Source organism: Rhamphochromis sp. 'chilingali' (genome assembly GCF_963969265.1).
Source record: "Rhamphochromis sp. 'chilingali' genome assembly, chromosome: 12".
NCBI classification, from domain to species: domain Eukaryota; kingdom Metazoa; phylum Chordata; class Actinopteri; order Cichliformes; family Cichlidae; genus Rhamphochromis; species Rhamphochromis sp. 'chilingali'.
The window spans coordinates 20,409,831-20,431,888 of record NC_137939.1 but is presented as its reverse complement, the minus strand read 5'-3'; the positions used below and the strand labels follow the sequence as shown (position 1 = coordinate 20,431,888).

Below are 22,058 nucleotides of genomic sequence, written 5' to 3'. Positions count from 1 at the left end.
CATGCCTCGTGCTCATCGTTGCTCCAAAAACCTGGAAACGCCCCTGTTCACGTGCAAGCTGGCATGTCGCACTTTTTTTTCTTTTTTTGCTCTGCGTGTGCTCAAAGTCACAAATTATGCATATGTCAGCGAATATGATGCAAGGAAAACAATGAAAAGAAAAAAGTTGGACTGAAGCTCTAGTCTTTTGTTTAGCTTCCTGTCAGCCTTCTTGTTTTCACTTATTAAGGGAGACGGGGAAAGTATGTAATAAAGCAAAATAAGTAAACTTGTAACTTGCATGGTTTCTTTGCTCTCTAGCAACCCATTCTCTTCGTCCTACATATAGTTTTTAGGGATTTTAGGGATCTGTGCAAATATTAATAAAGCACAAGCACCAGCACAACAATCCAGTTGTTTATTTGCAGTTAAATAATCCCCGGCAGCGTCACGGTATAAAGCAAATGTAAACAACCTAAAATGACATAACAAAACATTAAAATAACTTCAGGTAATTACAGAGAAACAGCTCCCCTTAAGGAAAGCAGTAGCGAGCCAAAGCCCGGCAGTGAACTCCTACGCCGGTTCCTTGTTCCTCTCTCATGTTTCCGCAGAGCTTCTGTGGTCGTGCTGTCTGGAAGCCAATCAGCGCATTTCATCAAGGTGATTCATCCGCCTGAGGGGAAATAGCGACTTGCCAGTTTAAGCAAGAGTAACGGTAAACCGCACCAGGGCAGCACTCTCTAAACTTTCCTCCACTAAAGAAAGAAAGAAGAACATTTGTTTAATCTGCTCGTAGTTAGGGGTCGAACACACGCAGCACACTGTCTGTTTAGTGAACTTTGATAAAGTACAGAATGGCTGATACAAGTGCGCACGGCTCTCCCAGCTGCGCGGAGAGGCTGAAAAGCTACGTGAATACCCAGAAAGGGTTCATCCTGGCAGCAGAAATAGTAAGTTTGTTTTCACTGTGATATTTGTGTGCCGCTCTGCTGTGATGATCCACGTTTAACGACTCACAGATATGGCTTTAATATGCTGCGTGTAAAGCTCACTTGTAACTAATCAATAATTTATAGATGGTCACGTGGATTTATGTTCTGTATCTATTGATTTTTTAATCACTAATGTGTCATTTTCCCTTTGCTCGGTTTTCTTCTGTTTTGTTATTCACATTTCTCACTCTAGTCTGTCCATATATATCAGAGCGGAAACGAAGCGCCCTACAGGACATGTGCGACTTAGCATATGCTACTTCCGGTGCGAAACTCCTGTAGGGCGCTTCGTTTCCGGTGTGATATTCGTTCCTTGCTGAGGCTTTTCCAAAACAAGTCGACCAAATGGATGAATCAAGGGGCGATTTAGATTTCTCGATTTGTCTTGGGCATTTACGGAATATATATGTAGATGCTGTTCATTGACCTGTCGATATTTTTCCCTGCGCCTCAGAGCAAAACAGAGAAAGGATTCAAATTCTATGTTTCTCAGTATTTGCAAACAGCGGCCCCCCCTACTGCACTTTAGAGTCACACTGCTAGCGATCGATGCAGCGATTCAGTACTGTACTGGCACGGAGTAGATCGTCGGCAGCCGATCAGGACAATGTGATGTAAAAAAAAAAATGCAAACTTGCACTAAAAAATTTGCGAAACAGCAAGGTGAAAGGTGAACCGCGTTATAGCGAGGGACCACTGTAATTTTGAAAGTAAGTCACAACATACTTTTTGTAAGTACTAATGTATAGAAACCCTTACTAGCAATCATTCATTTTTTTTGTGTGGCTTTTTCCCACGGTTTGTTGACATGCTGTGTAGGTGTGTACTTGACTAGCTGATATCAACATAACGGGAAACATCTGGCTTTGACTATTATATACCTGTAGTTTGAATGCTGAACATTTGCCTGTTTAAACCATAAGAACTGTTACTATACAGAGATGTGCTTCTGAATGTGGACGATGTGTCTTCTGATTTTGTAATGCAGTTCTGCTTGTGTTGAGTGATGTAAACTATGGAACGCCAGGACTGCCATAATGAATTAATTAAATACACCATTAAATAATTAATTAAATGTGGCAATAATTAATTAAAATTGGAATTAATTAATTAAAAAATAGTTATGACACATGTAATTAATTAATTATTGACACATGTAATTAATTAATTATTGACACATTTAATTAATTATTTATGTATTTCACATTTTAATTAATTATTGACACATTTAATTAATTATTGACACATTTAATTAATTATTTAATGATATATTTATTTATTTCATTTTGGCAGTCCTGGCGCCTGGCTCTCATCATGAAATAATTTCAGCCTCACCCATCAAACTCAGGGGGCGGGGTTAACGCTGCCCATGCAGCTTCTCTAACATTTGATTGGTTGCCGTGCAAAGTAAGTCAAAACAGGCCGATCCTAGATAATCGATTGCTTGTGTAGACTTGGGGCAGCCAGGTATCCCAGAATGCAGATCAAATCACAGGCAGCAATGGTGGTGGTGTAGTTTTAAAATACCCCGTTTTTCTGTCACCAGCTACACTTTTAACAGTGTTTTAGCGGCAAATGTCGCGCCGTATGTCTGGTCAGGTTGTCAACATAGAACATGTTTGCAAAAGTGCTCAGATGTTTTTAGAGATTTCACTACCTCTGCTAACAATTAGCATGCAGAGTGCACCGAGGGGGTTACGTTAACCGGTTTGTTTACATATTCCACTCTCCGTGTTCCACATGTTGCATTCGCAGATTCTCATTTTCACCGAACGATCGTCTCTTTCCGCCTGGTCTTGTGTCTCTGTGCTTCTGTAACATAAAGAACGAGCTGACATTTTTCTCACGAAACCAGCGATCAGCTCAACAGACCCTCAGTTTACCTGCATGCATCCTCCTCCTCATCTGTCAGCTGTTTAACACCTGCTGCTAATTCAAGAAACACGCCTACATTACCTGGTGATAGTCACAGTTTAACTGGGCAGCCGGTGCTCGATATAAAGCAATGTCAGCGCATTTTTATGCACAAGATAAGTAAATATAGTGTTTTCCCCGAGCGCAGAGCTGCTGGAGCTTGTTTCCTTACAGAGCACATTATAGGCGAACCAGCTTCATCAGCGGCTGATGTCCAATCACCGGCACACAGCTTAGCAGAGTTTTAGCTCTCAGTGGTTAAACGCTGGACTTCATTCACTCAGGTTCTGTCTGTCGGGTCACGTTTACTTCGCTGTTTTATTTACAACTGAGCAAATCGGTTTGGCTGAAGTTAAAGTTACGTTTCATAACTGCATAGTTTCACAGACGTTTAATGGTTCACTGGCACATGTGTTAGACTGAACTATCATCTAAATATCATCTGTTTTTTAATAGTTATTCAACTGTATTCTAAGCACCAGCTGTCTGTTAGAATGTGATTTTTTTTTTTCTCTCTCTGTTGGCAGAGGTATAAAAATGCGCAGGAAAATCTGACGTGCATGGTTTGCCATGCACGTCAGATTTTCCTGCGCATTTTTACCGACGATATTTAGGGAGGAATAAACACACATCAAACATAAATGAACCATTTGCCTGTCTCCATAATTGAGAGCATTTTCTCTTCTTATGTCAACACTCTCTCTCTCATTTTTTTTTTTTTTTTGCTTTTTCGGTCATGTTATGTTTACCTGTCAAAGGCTTGTTACAAACTATGAAACACATCGTGCAGACTTCTGGATGTTAGAAGAAAACTAATACTGCTCATGAAGGAGACTAAAGGCAGGAAGGTGTCCTTTAAAACTAAACATGTTAATAGGACCTCCCTATTTATATCATAGTTTATGATATAGCACGTGTATTTCAGTAATAGCCTGCTGATTTCAGTGTAGTGGTGAACAGTTGCACAGCTCACGTAGGCGTTATCTGTGATACTCCTTAACTATAATTTATCCAAGTTAACTTCAGTTAACCATTCAGACAGTTCTTTTGCAATGACAAACATAAACACCCATGCTGCCGGTAGGTTTCCTCAGTGCCAGCTGTTAACATTATAGCTGCTTATGCAGTAACCATGGTAACCACGGATTCTGAGTGGCTGGATCGACGGAGGTCAGACAACAATTTTACATGTATGATCTTAAAACAGGACACAGCCACTATACGTGCTGGCCTCATATCAAATGTGAAGGCAGACTGAATCTATGTTTGACGTTTGTTTATATCTAATCTTCCTTTTCAAACATTTAAACAGCAGCGAGTCTGCAGCTGAGGGAATACAAACTCAAATTGTCGGAACAGGTTTGCTCGTTTCTTGGATTCATTTGGTGATTTATTAAATGTATAACTGTTATTCTAATCTGCTGCCGAGTCTCTTACACTTTTCTTTATGCTGTATATTTTCACGTGATTGGAATAGTTGGAAGTTAGATAGTCAGCTGGGAAACTTTGTGTTAACTCATGGAGCTGAGGATATCGTGGATATCGTGGATATGCTGACCTCGCTGCGTGGTGTACAGAGCGAGGTCAGCATGATTATTCACAATAAAAATATTAGCCGAACATCATGAAGTCTGTATGTGTTTCATAGTGTCGAACAACCTTTGTACAGTTAAAGCCAGCAGTTACTACATGACGGAAACACCAACGTTATCTCTTTTATGCGTTTATACACAGGTCACGCTGATTACTGAACAAAAACCCAAAGATCAGATGTTAAACAGATTTATTTGCTCTCTCGCCTCCTTAAACATGTTTTTAATGTTAGTTATAATTCAGAATTGGCGACTGAAACACGTAGGACACATAAGAACATCAGGAAATAAAACACCGATAAATATAACCTCAGTAAAAGAAGTCAGCGGGGGTTACTACAGCTGTGTACCGGGGCCTGCGCTTTGTCGGTGGGATTGCTTGCGAAGCGAGCGGGTCTATCCCACGCTTTGCCGTGAGACTGGGCAGACATCTCCGAAATCATTGAAGCACTTTTGCAAAGAGGCTGTATCTTGACAAACCGACCAGACACATGAAGATTAAACCACTACATTCTCGGCTAAAAAAAATATTAAAACGGTATTTGGTGACACACAAACAGGGTTTTTCAAAGTTCAGTTCTGTTAGCTTCCACATGCCGGTTGTTGTGTGCTAGAAACAATGGCCACCAGGCCAAAGCAATGGTTTTGACTCGATCAGCGTTAGCCCCGCCCCCTGAGTTTGATGGGTGAGGCTGACAGATAAAATTATTTCATGATGAGAGCCAGGCGCCAGGACTGCCAAAATGAAATAAATAAATATATCATTAAATAATTAATTAAATGTGTCAATAATTAATTAAATGTGTCAATAATTAATTAAATGTGTCAATAATTAATTAAAATGTGAAATACATAAATAATTAATTAAATGTGTCAATAATTAATTAATTAAATGTGTCAATAATTAATTAAAATGTGAAATACATAAATAATTAATTAAATGTGTCAATAATTAATTAATTACATGTGTCATAACTATTTATTTAATTAATTAATTCCAATTTTAATTAATTATTGCCACATTTAATTAATTATTTAATGGTGTATTTAATTAATTCATTATGGCAGTCCTGGCGTTCCATAGTAAACAACTGATCTAAATGCTTTAAACGTCAAAATTGATCATTAGATTTTTTTTTTTATGACACAACAGTGGTGAGTTTTCCCACCTTCTGCTCTTTGTAACTTAACGCGATCTTTCCGTGTTTTGGACATGATTTTGGAGTATATCTTCACATTAGCGATTCACCGCAAAGTAAAGCCACCGGAAATGTACAACCATACATCCAGTCTCAAACCAGGAAGTTAGCATTTTCTCGTGCACAGAGTCTGTCACTACCCGATCCGTACCGGAAACCCGATCGGTACCCCGCATGCGCAAATCTTATGTCACTTCCTCTCTTTGCCAACATTGCGACATTCAATATATTTGAATGATACAGTTAGCGCCCAATTAGCTCCTAGCATTTCTCAACAGCTCTGCCTCCTTTTCGACTACCGGGACATTTAAACTATGGATAATCCGTATACAAATGTTTTTCTCCTCAACAGAGAGCGTTCCCTGATTGAACAACAGCGCCGTAAAATAAGAACAATGGTGCCTAATTACAGAGTTAATAATACAGACTTTGTAATATGTCATGTGAAGATTCATCAGCCAGATGAAGTGTTTACTGACAATTGACAGTGATAGCGGACATCATCATCACTATTCCAATCAATCCTCTCCACACAGACAAGCATAAACACACTCGACTATCACTAAATCAAATTTAACACGTTTTGTAATGATGCTAATTCAGTTTGCAATAGGCTTCATTCGCTCGGTCAGCAGGTGGCAGTATCCTCGTACACTGAGGAATAAACTGCCATTAAACGAACAGAAGAAGAAGAAAACATCTGCACATGCGCGGTACGGATCGGGCAGACCCGATTTGTACGGTCCAACTTTGCATATGCGCAGTAAGGATCGGGGAGTTCTAATCCGTAACTATCTTTTTATTTTTTGTTTTTGTCTATATTATATTGAAAGATTTCATTATTGGAAACATTTTAAGAGATTCTTATTATTCTTAACATCTTAACAGATACTCTGACCTGTAACTATCGTAAAACACTTCGACCGGAAGTAGACACCTTCGCGCATGCGGGGTACCGATCAGGTTTCCGGTACGGATTGGGTAGTGACAGAGTCCATTACGAAAGTCAAGGGGTTGTCACATGATTCGTAAGGCATTGTGGGCATTGTAGGCTCAGCCAATCAGAGCCAGCGGATTTCGTTACACAGGCATTTTGCTGTAACACGGGCAGAAATATTGCTGTTCAGCGCCTTCGTAACTTAAATTTTTCGTTAAATGGGATATTCGTAAGTCGGGGTTCCACTGTATGTGCTTTATCAGAGGTTAAGGGATTCCACCTGTCACTGCTGCTCCACTGTTCTTGCTTTTGGCATCAAGGAGCTAAGATGCTGATTATTAAAGGTCACATAGGTTAACTCAGCCCACTCTCTCATGTGCTCACTTATAGGCTGGATATTGTCTGTAGCCAGAGTAGCAAAATGCAACGTATATCACATTATTGGTAGTATAAAGGCTCATAAAAGGATTTTCCATCCCACATTATAGGTTTGCACATCTGGCTCTGGTTAACAGGACTGCATGCACCCTGCAAAGGCAGGAATAGAAGTATAAATGCAAACAACCTACAGCTCCTAAACATAAACTGTCGTAGTGGCAAATTAAAATTACTTCCTGTCTGGGAATACTGTTGTACTTTACTGTCCTTGACCACTATAGAGATTGACAGAACACGTGACTTTCGGGCATTGCATTGTGGGTACAAGTGGCAACAAATTCAAAACACTGCATCAAGCGCTAGCATTTCCAGCACCGGTAATCATTAATTCTGCGGTTTTAATCCCTACTTGAATTTTATTTGCCTCAAAAACAGCAGAACACGGCAGGTCTGTACAGACTTAACGAAAAGGCAAAAAGTAAAAAAAGTACAAGGAAAAAATCAAAGGAGTGAAAGGGTTAGACCCATACGAGCATACAGAGTGGAGTAAGGACATTAGCGTGCTGCCCAGCTTTCATCACGCACATATTTATTATTATATGGTCCTAAGTGTGAGTGCATACACTCACAAAATGTTTAGTAACTTCAGATCCCTGCAACAAGCCCAGGTCCAGTTTACTTTGGTGATTTGGACTATTCCATTTGACAGCTGTTGTTATATTTTTTTCCCTTTGCGTTGGCCTGTACAGGAAATAATCTATTTGTCATTTCAGGTTGTAGTATTACACAACATTTTTACATCTAATAGAAATAAAATAAGTGTTTTGTAATCCATTCAATTTGTTTTTATTTATAACTGGCATTATTGTTTCATTCTATTATAGAATCTTACAAGAAAGAAGCAAAATTGTATTCCATCATGCTTTATTAGCTGCTTCAACAATGCAAAAAAACAAACAAAAAAAACCCACGCACTACAAAACAACATACTGGAAAACAGTTATTCACCATTTGGGCACATATATGCGTGACTTTTCGTGGCTGTTTTGATATCGCTTTCTCTCTTAACCAATAAAATCGCACTGTGGTAGCAGCTTTAAACTCGGTATGACCCAGGTTGATAGAGGGTGCCCAGTCTGGATCGTATTCCTGCATTTTGTAGGCTGGTTTTCCTACAAAACACAACGAACATTAGCCCACAAAGCCACAGTGAACAAAGCAGCAAAGCGCATCGAATTCAATTCAAATCAATATAAGACTTATTTGTAACCTACATCAACAATTATGTTATGATAAACGTAATAACTACAACAGAAGACTGGGTGGAAATGCTTGGAGCAGACTAACTTGTGAACTGGAGTGTTCTGGAAAGTTATATTTGGTCTTCGAATGGCTGCAATCCAGGCCATTCGTCGGCTCTTTGTTACTTCAGAAACATGGCTTGAACAATTTCTCTTCCACGACGTAATCCGATAAAAAAACGATCTCTTTACCCGTCGCCTTCCCGTGGCTGTCATGCGACTGGTTTTACCCCGGAAATGACGTCACATCTTCAATCTCTATTTTCACATGAACGCCTTTGTTTGCATTTCACAGCGGTGTGATCTCTTAACACATGAGTCACTTTAAGTTTAAATACTTTGCATAAGTTCTGTATTGTCAGTGGATCAGTATCTAAGTACATTTACTTAAGTACTGTACTTGATGTCATTGCACCTCCACTGCTTTTCTTCTATATGTTGCAATTTACAAACTAAGATTTTTGTTATAGATCTAGTCAGCTGGTGAAATATAACGCAATGTATGAGAATGCAAAACAATCAGCACCACTTGGAGACTCATAATAAATTCCATATGCATAGTAGCCACAAACGATTATTTTGATAGTCGACTAGTCACCGATTATTTTTGCGATTAGTCGACTAATCAGATCATGCATCCATTGGACGTAAAACGTACAGCTTATTGCACTAGCATGCGTCTGCTCTTATATAACTATCACAGCTTTAAGTGTTTAAGGTATGTGCTAACTAAAAATAAAGACAAGATGATAGTTTATTAAATTTTAATGGAATTTGCAGATTGTTTCGGTGAAGTTTAATAAACTCATTGCTATCTAAAATATAACAGGACACTGGAGTATATTCTCAAGCATCTCACACTTCTGATAATCAGTTGTCTGTTTGACGTTTATTCAGCGGTGTAAAAACTATAACTTTAATCTCAGCCAAACCGATTTACTCAGGAACAAATAAAATACTAAAAAAATCCAAACAATAACATTTTTAAGTTATCTAAGTGACTCCTATATCATGTTTAACCTGAGTAGCAAAAGACAGCGGTGGGTTTGAAAACGATTTGCCGGGAGTCCGGTGTTCTCACGGGCTCTAGTGAGCCTTGCTCCCGGCTAGCTATCGAGCTAGTGGGTAACAGACGTCTCCGAAAACGTCGGAGCACTTTTGAAAATATGTGGTGTCTTGATAAACTGAGCAGATATTTGAGGTTTACACAGATACATTCTCGCCTGAAAATATGTTAAATGTTTATTTTGTGACCCAGAAAGAGTAATAAGAGTAATATTAAAACTAACTAGCTGCCGCCATTATTGGAAACTGAGCTGGGCTGCGCTATGAATTCTGGGACAGAGCTACCTCTTCTTCGGGGTTTAACGGCAGCTGGCATCCTTGTACATGGAGTGCGGCCATCTTCTGTTTCAGTCTGTTATTACAGGGGGTGGCTGTAGCTCAAGTGGCAGAGCAGGTCAGCCACTAATCAGAAGGTTGGTGGTTCGATCCCAGGCTGCATCCTGGCTGCATGCCAAATATCCTTGGGCAAGATACTAACCCCATGTTTGCCTACTGGTGGTGGTCAGAGGGCCCGGTCCGGCAGCCTCGCCTCTGTCAGTGCGCCCCAGGGCAGCTGTGGCTACAATGTAGCTTGCTATCGCCAGTGTGTGAATGTGTGTGTGAATGGGTGAATGACTGAATGTAGTGTAAAGCGCTTTGGGGTCCTATGGACTATACAAATGCAGGCCATTTACCATTTTACACTCTTAAATATTACTACTTATTCCTGCGTCTTTTGTGATCTTACAAAGCTTCAAATGACGCGTCGACTATTAAATCAGTCGTCGACGATTTTGATAGTCGACGTAATCGTGACTATTCGACTAATCGTGGCAGCCCTAATGCATAGTAATAAGACAACAGTACGGTAGGGCTGCCACAAACGATTATTTTGATAGTCGACTAGTCACCGATTATTTTTGCGATTAGTCGACTAATCAGATCATCATCCATTGGACGTAAAACTACAGCTTATTGCACCAGCAGCATCTGCTCTTACATAACTATCATTAGCTTACAGCTTTAAGTGTTTAAGGTCTGTGCTAACTAAAAATAAAGACAAGATGATAGTTTATTAAATTTTAATGAAATTTGCAGATTGTTTCGGTGAAGTTTAATAAACTCCTTGCTATCTAAAATATAACAGGACACTGGAGTATATTCTGGAGCATCTCACACTTCTGATAATCAGTTGTCTGCTTGACGTTTATTCAGCTGTGTAAAAACTATAACTTTAATCTCAGACAAACTGATTTACTCAGGAACAAATAAAATACAAAAAAAAAAAATCCAAACAATAACATTTTAAGTTATCTAAGTGAAATCATATATATTTAACCTGAGTAGCGAAAGACGGCGGTGGGTTTGAAAACGATTTGCGGGGAGTCCGGTGTTCTCACGGCGCTAGTGAGCCTAGCCCCCGGCTCGCTAACGAGCTAGTGGGTAACAGATGTCTCCGAAAACGTCGGAGCGCTTTTGAAAATATGTGGTGTCCTGATAAACTGAGCAGATATTTGAGGTTTACACAGCTACATTCTCGCCTGAAAATATGTTAAACGTTTATTTTGTGACCCAGAAAGAATAATAAGAGTAACATTAAAACTAACTAGCTGCCGCCATTGTTGGAAACTGCGCTGGGCCGCGCTATGAATTCTGGGACACAGCTGCTCCTTCTTCTTCTTCTTCTTCTTCTTCTTCTTCGGGGTTTAGCGGTAGCTGACATCCTTGTACATGCAATGCTGCCATCTTCTGTTTCAGTCCGTTATTACACTCTTAAATCCTGCCACTTATTCCTGCGTCTTTTGTGATCTTACAAAGCTTCAAACGACGCGTCGACTATTACCGTAAATGTCGGGCTATAAGCCGCTACTTTTTGCACAAGCTTTGAACCCTGCGGCTTTTAGTCAGGTGCGGCTTTTCTGTGGATTGTCCGTGATTTTTGTCATATCGTAAGACGATTTGTTTTGTGTGTTCCGCTGTTGTACGGCACTACGTTGCCTGGCGGAAGGATCGGGGTTCAAGAGTGGTATGTTAGTCACATGTCCGTCCGCCAGGCAACGTAGTGCCGTACGAAGTAGCGCGAAAAACAAACTTCAAAGTAGCGCTACGCATTCAGCGGGAGGCGTGGATGATGAGCGGCGATAAACTTGCAAGTTATGCCCAAAAAGCAAGTTATGCCCAACTCCACCGGTGGATTCTGACAGCGTGGAAAAGTGTGAAAACATCCACGATCACCAACGGATTTTGAAGGGCTGGACTGCTGCATGATGGAGAGGAGGACACCGCCACGGCCCTTCTGAGGGTGTTCGACTCTGACACTGACAATGAGGATTTCTTTGGTTTTGAAAGTGACAACGAAGGAGAGAAGAAGAGTGGATGACGAAGCCATCATGAGCCTGTTTGTATCCGACACTGGAGAAGAGGACTTTGGTGGTTTTAGTGCGTAGGAAGAAGAGAAAGATGGTGGTGAATGACTGACTTTTCTTCTTGTTAAAGCTGTGTCACTGCACCTGAGCCTAAAAGGTAGTCCGAATCTATTTTTCTGGTGTGCTGTAGGTTATTGTTATGTACTACATGTGCAAATATGTACCCATAACTTGTTTTTCAAAATATTAATAAAAGTGATGTCTCCAAACAGCCATCTCTTTCCTGACAATTCCCTTTGTGCATATTCTCTTACATATGATAAGTCAACATTGAAACACCTGCGGCTTTTGGTCAGGTGCGGCTAATGTATGTACAAAACAGGATTTTCCCCTGATTTTAGCTTGTGCGGCTAATATTTAGGTGCGCTTTGTAGTCCGGGAAATACGGTAAATCAGTCGTCGATGATTTTGATAGTCGACGTAATCGTGACTAGTCGACAAATCGTGGCAGCCCTACAGTACGGATTGAGTAATATGATTACAGAAGCTTTGGAATATAGGACTTTTACTTGTAGTTGATTTATGTTTCCTTCAGGCAGAGAATGAATACCTTTTTAAAATGTTTGTCAGCTTCACATTAAGCTCTTGAGTCGAAGTTTTACCACATCACCCTACATGACTCGAGGGAAATGACTTGTGTTAAAACAACCAAACATGTACAAATTGCCAGATATTTGTCTATTGTCTTGTGTAGTCTGGAAGATAAGTGGATCTACTTGAGGCGACTTTTGTTGTGATTTGGCGCTATATAAATAAAATTGAATTGAATTGGATGACAGGGTGGGTGCAGTTTTCTCTGTGGTGGGGTTGGGTGGGCTGTCCCGGGCTCTGTGGGGCCGGGTGGCGCTGCTGAACTGGGCCCCGGTCCGGATGGGCCTAGACATTGAGGGCTATCAGGAGGGGCTATGTGCTTACCTGCTGCTCTCTGACAGGTAGCTCCATGCCCTCCTGAGTTTTAAATGCACCTTAGTGCACACATGCATCAACACTACATATGAGCGGGCGGAGGGAGGTTTGGAGTCTTCACACACCCCCGTTCTCTGTTGCCTGTTGGGGTGGGGGGACTGGGAGGAGTATCTGTGTGTGCCCTCTAGCAGATCATTACTTGAGGAACCTGTTTAAATACAAGCACGCTCATGCTCACAGGTGTACACACGGGTGCTCACACACACAAACTACACCCTTTTTGGCTCCTACCTCAAAGCACACTGTGCGCTGTCGATCTTACGTGCTGCACAATAATATTCAGTATTTAGTATTTACTGTAAACAGAATAATGATGGCATACACTCAGAAAAATAAAGGTGCCAACTGGATTGGCAATTTAGATTGGCTTTTAGATTTCTGCTGTATGTTTGATTATTATTTAGGGCTGTGCGATATGACCAAAATCTCATATCCCAATATAAGAATTCTATCGTCCGATAACTATATAAATCACAAAAATGTAACATTTTCTGCAAATTCTGTGAATCTCGGGCAGCTCGTCTTGCGGGAAGTGTTTCCAGCTGCGCGTCATGTTGCTGGAGTCGAGTGTTTTAACCGATGCATGAAACTATACATTTTTAGACATAAGTTGTAAAGGCTGCCGTTTTCTTTGAGTATTTATTACACAGCGTGCTGCGGGGAAAAGCCTGTTCTAACGTTTGAGTCTAAGGTTTATTTTTTTAGCACCTGTCGGCTCTTTTTTAATTCTCATCCGTAAATAATCTGCTCTTTCACGTGATTGTTTATTTTGAAAAGTCTCAACAGGATCTTGAGCTTTATTGTGAAAGGTTTATGTGGAACATAAACAAGCGGACACGCAATGCTGTTACCGTCGTTGTTGCTAACCACAACACATAAAAACAGGCGCCTGTCCGTCCGTAGTGGTTATATTAAATATGAGAAAGAGAGAACTTTAATAAATCAATATAGCCACTACAGTGACCATCAAAACGATGAAAAAATATTGTCGTAAACAGTTTATTTTGCGACACCACGAAACAAACGATAGCGTAAAATGAAACGATAGACGTTTTTATATCATCATCCGATATATATCGTTATGTCGAACAGCCCTATTAATAATGTATTTTATGTATTTCTTTTATATTACTATGAAGCACTTTGTGGTTTTTATCCTGTGAAAAGTGCTATATAAATAAATTGATTCATAAGACCCTTATGAAAAGGACACCGAGGGAACAGTTTACCCTGCCCGGGATAGGGTCACCGGGGCCCTGCCCTGGAGCCAGGCCCGGGGAGGGTGCCCGAGGGCGAGCGTCTGGTGGCCGGGCCTTAGTCCATGGGGCCTGGCCGGGCACAGCCCGAAGAGGAGACATGGGCCCATCCTCCCGCAGGCCCACCACCCGCAGGAGGCGCCATAGGGGTCGGGTGCATTGTGTGTCGGGTGGCGGCCAGGAGCGGAGGCCCTGGCGGACTGACCCCCGGCTGCCAAGACTGGCAATAGGGACATGGAATGTCACCTCTCTGGTGGGGAAGGAGCCTGAGTTAGTGCGTGAGGTTGAGAGGTACCGGCTAGATATAGTCGGGCTCACCTCTACACATGGCTTGGGCTCTGGAACCAGTCTCCTGGAGAGGGGCTGGACTCTGTCTCAGTCTGGAGTTGCCCCTGGTGAGAGGCGGCGGGCTGGGGTGGGTATCCTAATATCCCCTCGGCTTGCTGCCGGTACGTTGGGGTTTTTCCCGGTGGACGAGAGGGTTTGTTCCCTGCGCCTTAGGGTCGGGGAACGGGTCCTGACTGTCATCTGCGCTTATGCGCCGAGTGGCAGTTCAGAGTACCCAGCCTTCTTAGAGTCCCTGGGGGGGGGGGGTGCTGGAGGGTGCTCCACCTGGAGACTCTGTTGTCCTGCTGGGAGACTTCAATGCTCACGTGGGTAACGACAGCGAGACCTGGAAGGGGCGTGATTGGGAGGAACGGCCTCCCTGATCTGAACCCGAGCGGTGCTCTGTTATTGGACTTCTGTGCTAACCACAGCTTGGCCATAACGAACACCCTGTTCGAACATAAGAGTGTCCATAAGTGCACGTGGCACCAGGACGCTCTAGGCCGTAGGTCGATGATCGATTTTGTAATCGTATCAGCAGACCTGCGACCATATGTTCTGGACACTCGGGTAAAGAGAGGGGCTGAGCTGTCAACTGATCACCACCTGGTGGTGAGTTGGATCAGGTGGCGGGGGAGGACGCTGGACAGACCTGGTGCACCTAAACGCGTAGTGAGGGTGTGCTGGGAACGTCTAGCAGAGGCCCCAGTCCGCGAGATCTTCAACGCACACCTCCGGCAGAGCTTCAACAGCATTCCGAGGGAGACTGGGGACATTGAGTCCGAATGGACCATGTTCAGCGTCTCCATTGCCCAAGCTGCTGCATTGAGCTGCGGCCGCAAGGTGGTGGGTGCCTGCCGTGGTGGTAATCCCCGAACCAAATGGTGGACACCAGAGGTGAAGGGAGCCACCAGGCTGAAGAAGGAGTCCTATCGGGCTTGGTTAGCCTGTGGGACTCCGGAGGCGGCCGACAGGTATCGACAGGCCAAGCGGAATGCGGCTCGGGCAGTGGCTGAAGCAAAAACTCGGGTGTGGGAGGAGTTCGGCGAGGCCATGGAAAAAGACTTTCGGACTGCCTCGAAGAGATTCTGGCAAACCGTCAGACGTCTCAGGAGGGGAAAGCGGTGCTCTACCTGCACTGTGTATAGTGCTGGCGGAGCGCTGCTGACGTCGACTGAGAAAATTGTCAGGCGGTGGAAGGAATACTTCAAGGACCTCCTTAATCCCACTGACACGTCTTCCGAGGAGGAAGCAGAGTCTGGGGATGAGGGGAATGACCCGCCAATTTCCGGGGGCGAGGTCACTGAGGCAGTTAAACAACTCCTTGGTGGCAGAGCCCCTGGTGTTGATGAGGTCCGCCCCGAGTTCCTGAAGGCTCTGGACGTTGTAGGGCTGTCCTGGTTGACACGCCTCTGCAATGTTGCGTGGAGATCAGGGGCAGTACCTGTGGACTGGCAGACCGGGGTGGTGGTCCCCATCTTTAAGAAAGGGGACCGGAGGGTGTGTTCCAATTACAGGGGGATCACACTCCTCAGCCTCCCTGGGAAAGTCTATGCCAGGGTGCTGGAAAGGAGAGTTCGTCCGTTAGTCGAACCTCGGATACAGGAGGAACAATGCGGTTTTCGTCCTGGTCGCGGAACACTGGACCAGCTCTTTATCCTCTCCAGGATACTTGAGGGGGCATGGGAGTTTGCCCAACCAGTCTACATGTGTTTTGTGGACTTGGAGAAGGCATTCGACCGTGTCCCTCGGGGTGTCCTGTGGGAGGTGTTGCGGGAATATGGGGTGTCTGGCCCATTGCTACGGGCCATTCGATCCCTATACAACCGTTGCAAGAGCTTGGTTCGCATTGCCGGCAATAAGTCGGACTCGTTCCCGGTGGGTGATGGGCTTCGCCAGGGCTGCCCTTTGTCTCCGGTTCTGTTCATAATTTTTATGGACAGGATTTCTAGGCGCAGCCAAGTGGCGGAGGGCTTTCGCTTTGGTGGCCTCAGAATCTCATCTCTGATTTTTGCAGATGATGTGGTTCTGTTGGCTTCATCGGGTGAAGGCCTCCAGCTCGCACTGGAACGGTTCGCAGCCAAGTGTGAAGCAGCGGGAATGAGGATCAGCACCTCCAAATCTGAGGCCATGGTTCTCAGCCGGAAAAGGGTGGAGTGCCCACTCCGGGTCGGGGATGAGTTCCTGCCCCAAGTGGAGGAGTTCAAGTATCTCGGGGTCTTGTTCGCGAGTGATGGGAGAAGGGAGCCGGAGATCGACAGACGGATTGGGGCTGCAGCTGCAGTAATGCGGACGTTGCACCGGTCCGTCGTGGTGAAGAGGGAGCTGAGTGTAAAAGCGAAGCTCTCAATTTACCGGTCGATCTACGTCCCTACCCTCACCTATGGCCACGAGCTGTGGGTAGTGACCGAAAGAACGAGATCGCGGATACAAGCGGCAGAAATGAGCTTCCTCCGAAGGGTGGCTGGCCTCTCCCTTAGAGATAGGGTGAGAAGTTCGGCCATCCGGGAGGGGCTCAGAGTAGAGCAGCTGCTGCTCCACATCGAAAGGAGCCAGCTGAGGTGGTTCGGGCATCTGACAAGGATGCCTCCTGGGTGAGGTGTTCCAGGCATGTCCCACCAGGAGGAGGCCCCGGGGCAGACCCAGGACACGCTGGAGAGATTATATCTCTCGGCTGGCCTGGGAACGCCTTGGTATTCCCCCGGACAAGCTGGAGGAGGTGGCTGGGGAGAGGGAGGTCTGGGCCTCTTTGCTTAGGCTGCTGCCCCCGCGACCCGACCCCGGACAAAGCGGATGACGATGGATGGATGGATGGATGGATGGATGATTTTATTCATTTACTGTCCAGCTGGACGTGACAGCTCTATAGACAGATTATTTTCTGTTGCTGTGTGACGCTACAAAAATGTGCAGTCCTATCTCAGAGAAATTGCAGCTGATTTTTATACCTGGAAATTCTAACAGGGTAGAGGAATTTACGCAGTGTGGGTGTTAGTTTCCTGTGAAATTTACACTGATATCAAGTCTTATCTCCTCTTTTCTCTCATCTCTATCTTAGCTTGTCAGTTTTATCGTCATCATCTGCTATGCTTCTTCCTGGTGTGGAGGCTACACTACGGTGCCCATATGTGAGATGACCTTCTCCATGATCTTCTTCGGCGTCTTCATGATGGACCTGGACAAGCAGTTCTTAGGGATCAACTGGGTCTGGAGTGTGAGTCCGCACACACATAACTACATGCACACACTCTGACACATTTCTGTGCTAAATTGCATAATGCTTCATCTTTTGCTTCCCTTTGTGCAGGATCTGTTCCGTGCTGCAGTTGGTGCCGCCTTCTACATCATCACCTCTCTGGTCAATCTCATTGGAGGATCTAGGGATGGAGCTTGTATGGCAGGCGCGGTTAGTTAAGCCAGAATGACTCAGCCTGAGTTCTTAGCTGCATACTGAATCCGCTCATATTTATTTCTCTGTTTATCTTGACAACTGATGGCTGTTACCACTGACTAATTTCGGTGCTGCCAGTTATACATGTGAAAACTGAATGCCTGGTGTTTTTGTCACTTTTTTGTGTTCAATATGAAACACTCAGACTTTCTGAAAAAGCAGGCACTCAACATTGAGTAATGTTCATACTGCAATACTTCCTTCCTTTTTGACTACAACTGTAGACTGTGACTTATCACCTTACTTTAGCTCATTCAAAAATTTCTAAGACAAAAAAACCCCAGATATAACACTGAATCCATGTGTCATTTAGTTTGAATGTTAGTTTATTGTTGCCAAAAACAGGACACGGTGATGACCGGAAATCAGTTTCAGACTGATTTCCCAGCCGGGACCAGGGACCCTGAATTTGATAAACCTTTAAAAAGATGGGAGTTAATGTAGTTTTTTGACATATACTACTGGATGTACTGACAACTGTCACTGTATTACTTTGGTCATGAGGTCTGACTGAACATACTGCTGCTCTCACTGAAAACACTCAGTGCAGATTCACAAATCCTCAGATGAACAATGAGCAATTTTGACAAGTCCCTTTGAGTGAGAGAAGTTGATCATGCTCCTAATGACAGATTTTCTGTATGTTAAAGATAAATTTCACATCTCATTTCCCCACCACAACCATCCTCGTGGTATGCTATGTCTACACGTAGTCTTTTGTATTAATCACGTGTTTAGTCCCAAACATGTGCTTTGCAGCTGTATATCAGGCACAAGTCTGTCCCCACATTGGCTTCTTCATGAACCAAAGTGTCTAATAGTGTGAAGAGCACAAAGTCTTCTGGCACTTAACTTTAACAAAATACTGATAATTTATTTAGATTGTATTTGTGTTAGTTGTGATTCTGATTGTCAGTTCTTGCTTCTTAGGTGTTAGGGTTGTTCGCTGGGCTGATATTTGCATACGACACCTACACAATCTTCCTCCAAATCCAAAGTAACAGACAGCACTCAGCAGCTCCAACTGGTGAGAAAAACAGTTTTTGTTAATGCATTCAAAACGCGTTCTTGGTTTTATTTGATATGTGCAATTTTCTCTAATATCTTGACTGTTTTTGTTTTTAACAGATGGCAGAGTTTAAATGTTCTCACACAGAAATACTTCTGTCAAGAACACAGAAGAACCAAAAGCAGTCATTTGGGCAAAGGTTAACAGAGGAGCGGGTCAGAGAGGAGGATGGACAGTAAAATGAGCAAGTCACAGTTTAATAAATGCTGCTGCATGGCCTGAACAGATGGAATGTATCTTAAAGAATGAAGCCAGAAAAGAAGATGACATAGCCTTAATAAGGGGTGCTGGCATCTGTCTGTATGTCTACTCCATGAGGGATTCCCCTCTCAAACTTTTATTCCAACCAGAGTAAAACGGGAAAGATTATGAAAGAGCGACCTAGCACTCACAGAATCCTCAACCGATGCTTCTGAGATAATTCCATAACAGCAAAGACGCTGGTAAAGTGTAACCTCCCGGGGGATAAAAAGCTTTTTAAAGCATTATTTTGGGGGCAGCAAACTCATAAAGCACTCTTTTTTTTCCAGGTGTCCCCTTAATCACTGAAATAAGAGTTCATTTTCATAATCCTTTAAAATATCTCCCCATATAAGTGCCCAATGGTCTTATCAAGATGCCAAATGGCCAGACTTCCTTCTAGGAGGACTTTGGATGACGTCATCATGCAAATTGTCTAATACACCTGTCTACTGTTAATGGACTGCTGTAGTAAATAGTAACTGTGTTATTTGGGCTTCAGAAGCAACTGACACAGAGGTGGTGCTTTTTGAATCGTTTAATATTATAAATGTCTTCTTGGGGGACTTTTTTTGTACTTTCTCAGCTGGTTACACCTTTGCTTTTCTGTTATTTAACCCTCTGAAGGCAGGCGTTGCAGATTTGCAACAAGTAAAAGCTAACAACCTGATTAACCCACATACATATTTTATGAGGATTTTTTACTGAGAAGTACCACTGCAGGTATTCTTTTGTGCATTAGCAACAAAAACTTAATTTGAGCCTGAGAGGGTTAATAGTGTTCTGTGTGTTTTACAGTGCCTTAAAAGTCTCATTCAGAGTAACCAGTTCCCTCACCTTCTTCCGTTTCATCTTTTGTTTCTAAGTACTAAAACATTTGCTGATTAATAAAAATGAAATCAATCTTTGGCCGTTTTCCTTCGAGAGTTTTGGAATTTAGGACCCATAGACAGCCCATTAACTAAACAACCACACTTTTATTATTTAAAATTACATCATGCCTACAGCTCTTGGATTCTTGCTCCGGTTATGCATTTTTCTTACATTTATAACACATTTTTAAGGTGGTACAATATTTTTCTGTAGACATTTTATACTGCTCAGTAGCACAGTCCATTTTTTGAACATGCTATGTTAACATTAGGATATGTACTGCGAGTGTTTCCTCAACCCCTTTGGTGTTTTTGCTTTTTTTAAAATTTCATTTTAATATGCTTTACAAAAGTCTGTAATTTAAAAGTTCAAAGGGAAACAAAAGCCATTTTACCACAAAGAAGATCAGTTTTCTGGCTTGCTCTGTACACTCATGTGTCCTGCTAAATTATCTTAAAGTGCTTCATTTACAAGTGTATACAGTCATGGTAAAAAGTACACTATCTGTTCAAAGGTATTGCATATCAGGACACCTGGTCCTTGTCAGGTCTATAAAAATTGGGTAAATACAGCACGAGATAAACAAAAAGATGACGTGATATATACAGAAGCAATCCTGAGAAAAACTAAATACGCTCCCATGATTCAGTCATGGAATGACCTTTACTAGCAATAACTTGACGTAATCATTTTCACGAGATAAACAAAAAGACAACCTGAAATTATTCGAGAGCTAAATTTTTAAAGGATAAAATACAGTTTCAAAGCAAAGGAATTCAATGTCAAAATATAAAATTCAATTTAGTGATGATCATTTTCAAACCAATAAATTGAATTTCAAATTAGACTAATTCAAATTCAGTTTTTAAAAGCATTTATTCAAGTTACAATTCAGAATTCAGCAGAAATTAGGTTTTATTTTCGGAAGTATAGGTAAAAGGAAAAGACAGCGGCCGACAGCGCTGTAAAAAAAACCGTAGACTTGTGCGCAACAAGCAAGCGAATAATGAAGAGAACAGATTTTTAGACGGGGAACTTTTCTTGAAGAGAGAGAGAGATGTCCATGAAGTGTGATTTTATCGTGGTGGAGGCAAAACAGCAAAAGTCAGAGGTATTTCATGACGATGTCAAATTCAAATTTGACAAATAAAATTTGAATTTGACGATGTTTATGTGAAGCGTAGTTTGGATCTTCTTTTGCTGCTGGTTCAGTCATATTGTTTGTCTAGCGCAAAAAAGACGTAAACACAAAGCAGGGACCCGCCGAAACATCAGAATCAGCGAGCTGTCGGCTTTGAGCCCCGTCAGGTGAGAAAGGCCACTTTGTGCAGAATCCGTGTTCCTGCTCTCATTTACTGTTTTAGCTGTTTGGTGGTTGTTGAAATTGTGTGCGGTTTAACCTGAGATTCTGGCATTTCCGGCAAAATTAATTTATATAAAAAAAATCGATTCAGGATTTTAATTGATATCACGTTATCCAAGCTAGAATCGATTTAAATCAATAACCAAAACACGCCCCTACTACTAACCACAAAACAAGTTTTCCCATTTCTCATAATACCATCTGCATCAAGACTCCACACAAGGCTGAAAATGTTTTGCACACCCGTTTTCTACATTGGGTTTATTTCTGATCAAATACCCTGCACTCCTCACGCCTCGTGCTCGTCGTCGCTCCATGCCATTTGCCACCCCAATAGAAAAAAACCTGGAAACGCCCCTGTTCACGTGCAAGCTGGCATGTCGCACTTTTTTTTTCTTTTTTTGCTCTGCGTGTGCTCAAAGTCACAAATTATGCATATGTCAGCGAATATGATGCAAGGAAAACAATGAAAAGAACAAAGTTGGACTGAAGCTCTAGTCTTTTGTTTAGCTTCCTGTCAGCCTTCTTGTTTTCACTTATTAAGGGAGACGGGGAAAGTATGTAATAAAGCAACATATTTGTAAGTAAACTTGTAACTTGCATGGTTTCTTTGCTCTCTAGTAACCCATTCTCTTCGTCCTACATATAGTTTTTAGGGATTTTAGCGCTCTGTGCAAATAATAAAGCACAAGCACCAGCATAACAATCATAACAATTATTTGCAGTTAAATAATCCCCGGCAGCGCCA

At 42.6% G+C, this 22,058-nt stretch overlaps 1 protein-coding gene across 1 annotated transcript; it reads left to right on the top strand.

Annotated features, from left to right (window-relative positions):
- The first annotated feature begins 616 nt into the window (after positions 1-616).
- LOC308407065 (proteolipid protein 2-like) lies at positions 617-22,009 on the top strand. Its single transcript, XM_080898480.1, has 5 exons — positions 617-932; positions 17,373-17,528; positions 17,622-17,720; positions 18,696-18,792; positions 18,894-22,009. Exons 1-5 carry the CDS (start codon positions 837-839, stop codon positions 18,905-18,907), a joined length of 462 nt encoding a protein of 153 aa, XP_080754606.1. The 5' UTR covers positions 617-836; the 3' UTR covers positions 18,908-22,009.
- Positions 22,010-22,058: the final 49 nt, after the last annotated feature.

What these genes read in the sequence shown, in the direction of transcription:
- LOC308407065 (XM_080898480.1), top strand. Translation starts at nt 837, where the DNA reads ATGGCTGATACAAGTGCGCACGGCTCTCCCAGCTGCGCGGAGAGGCTG. An exon ending in TCATCCTGGCAGCAGAAATA is followed by an intron (nt 933 to 17,372) that starts GTAAGTTTGTTT and finishes TCTCTATCTTAG; the next exon opens with CTTGTCAGTTTTATCGTCAT. An exon ending in GGATCAACTGGGTCTGGAGT is followed by an intron (nt 17,529 to 17,621) that starts GTGAGTCCGCAC and finishes CCCTTTGTGCAG; the next exon opens with GATCTGTTCCGTGCTGCAGT.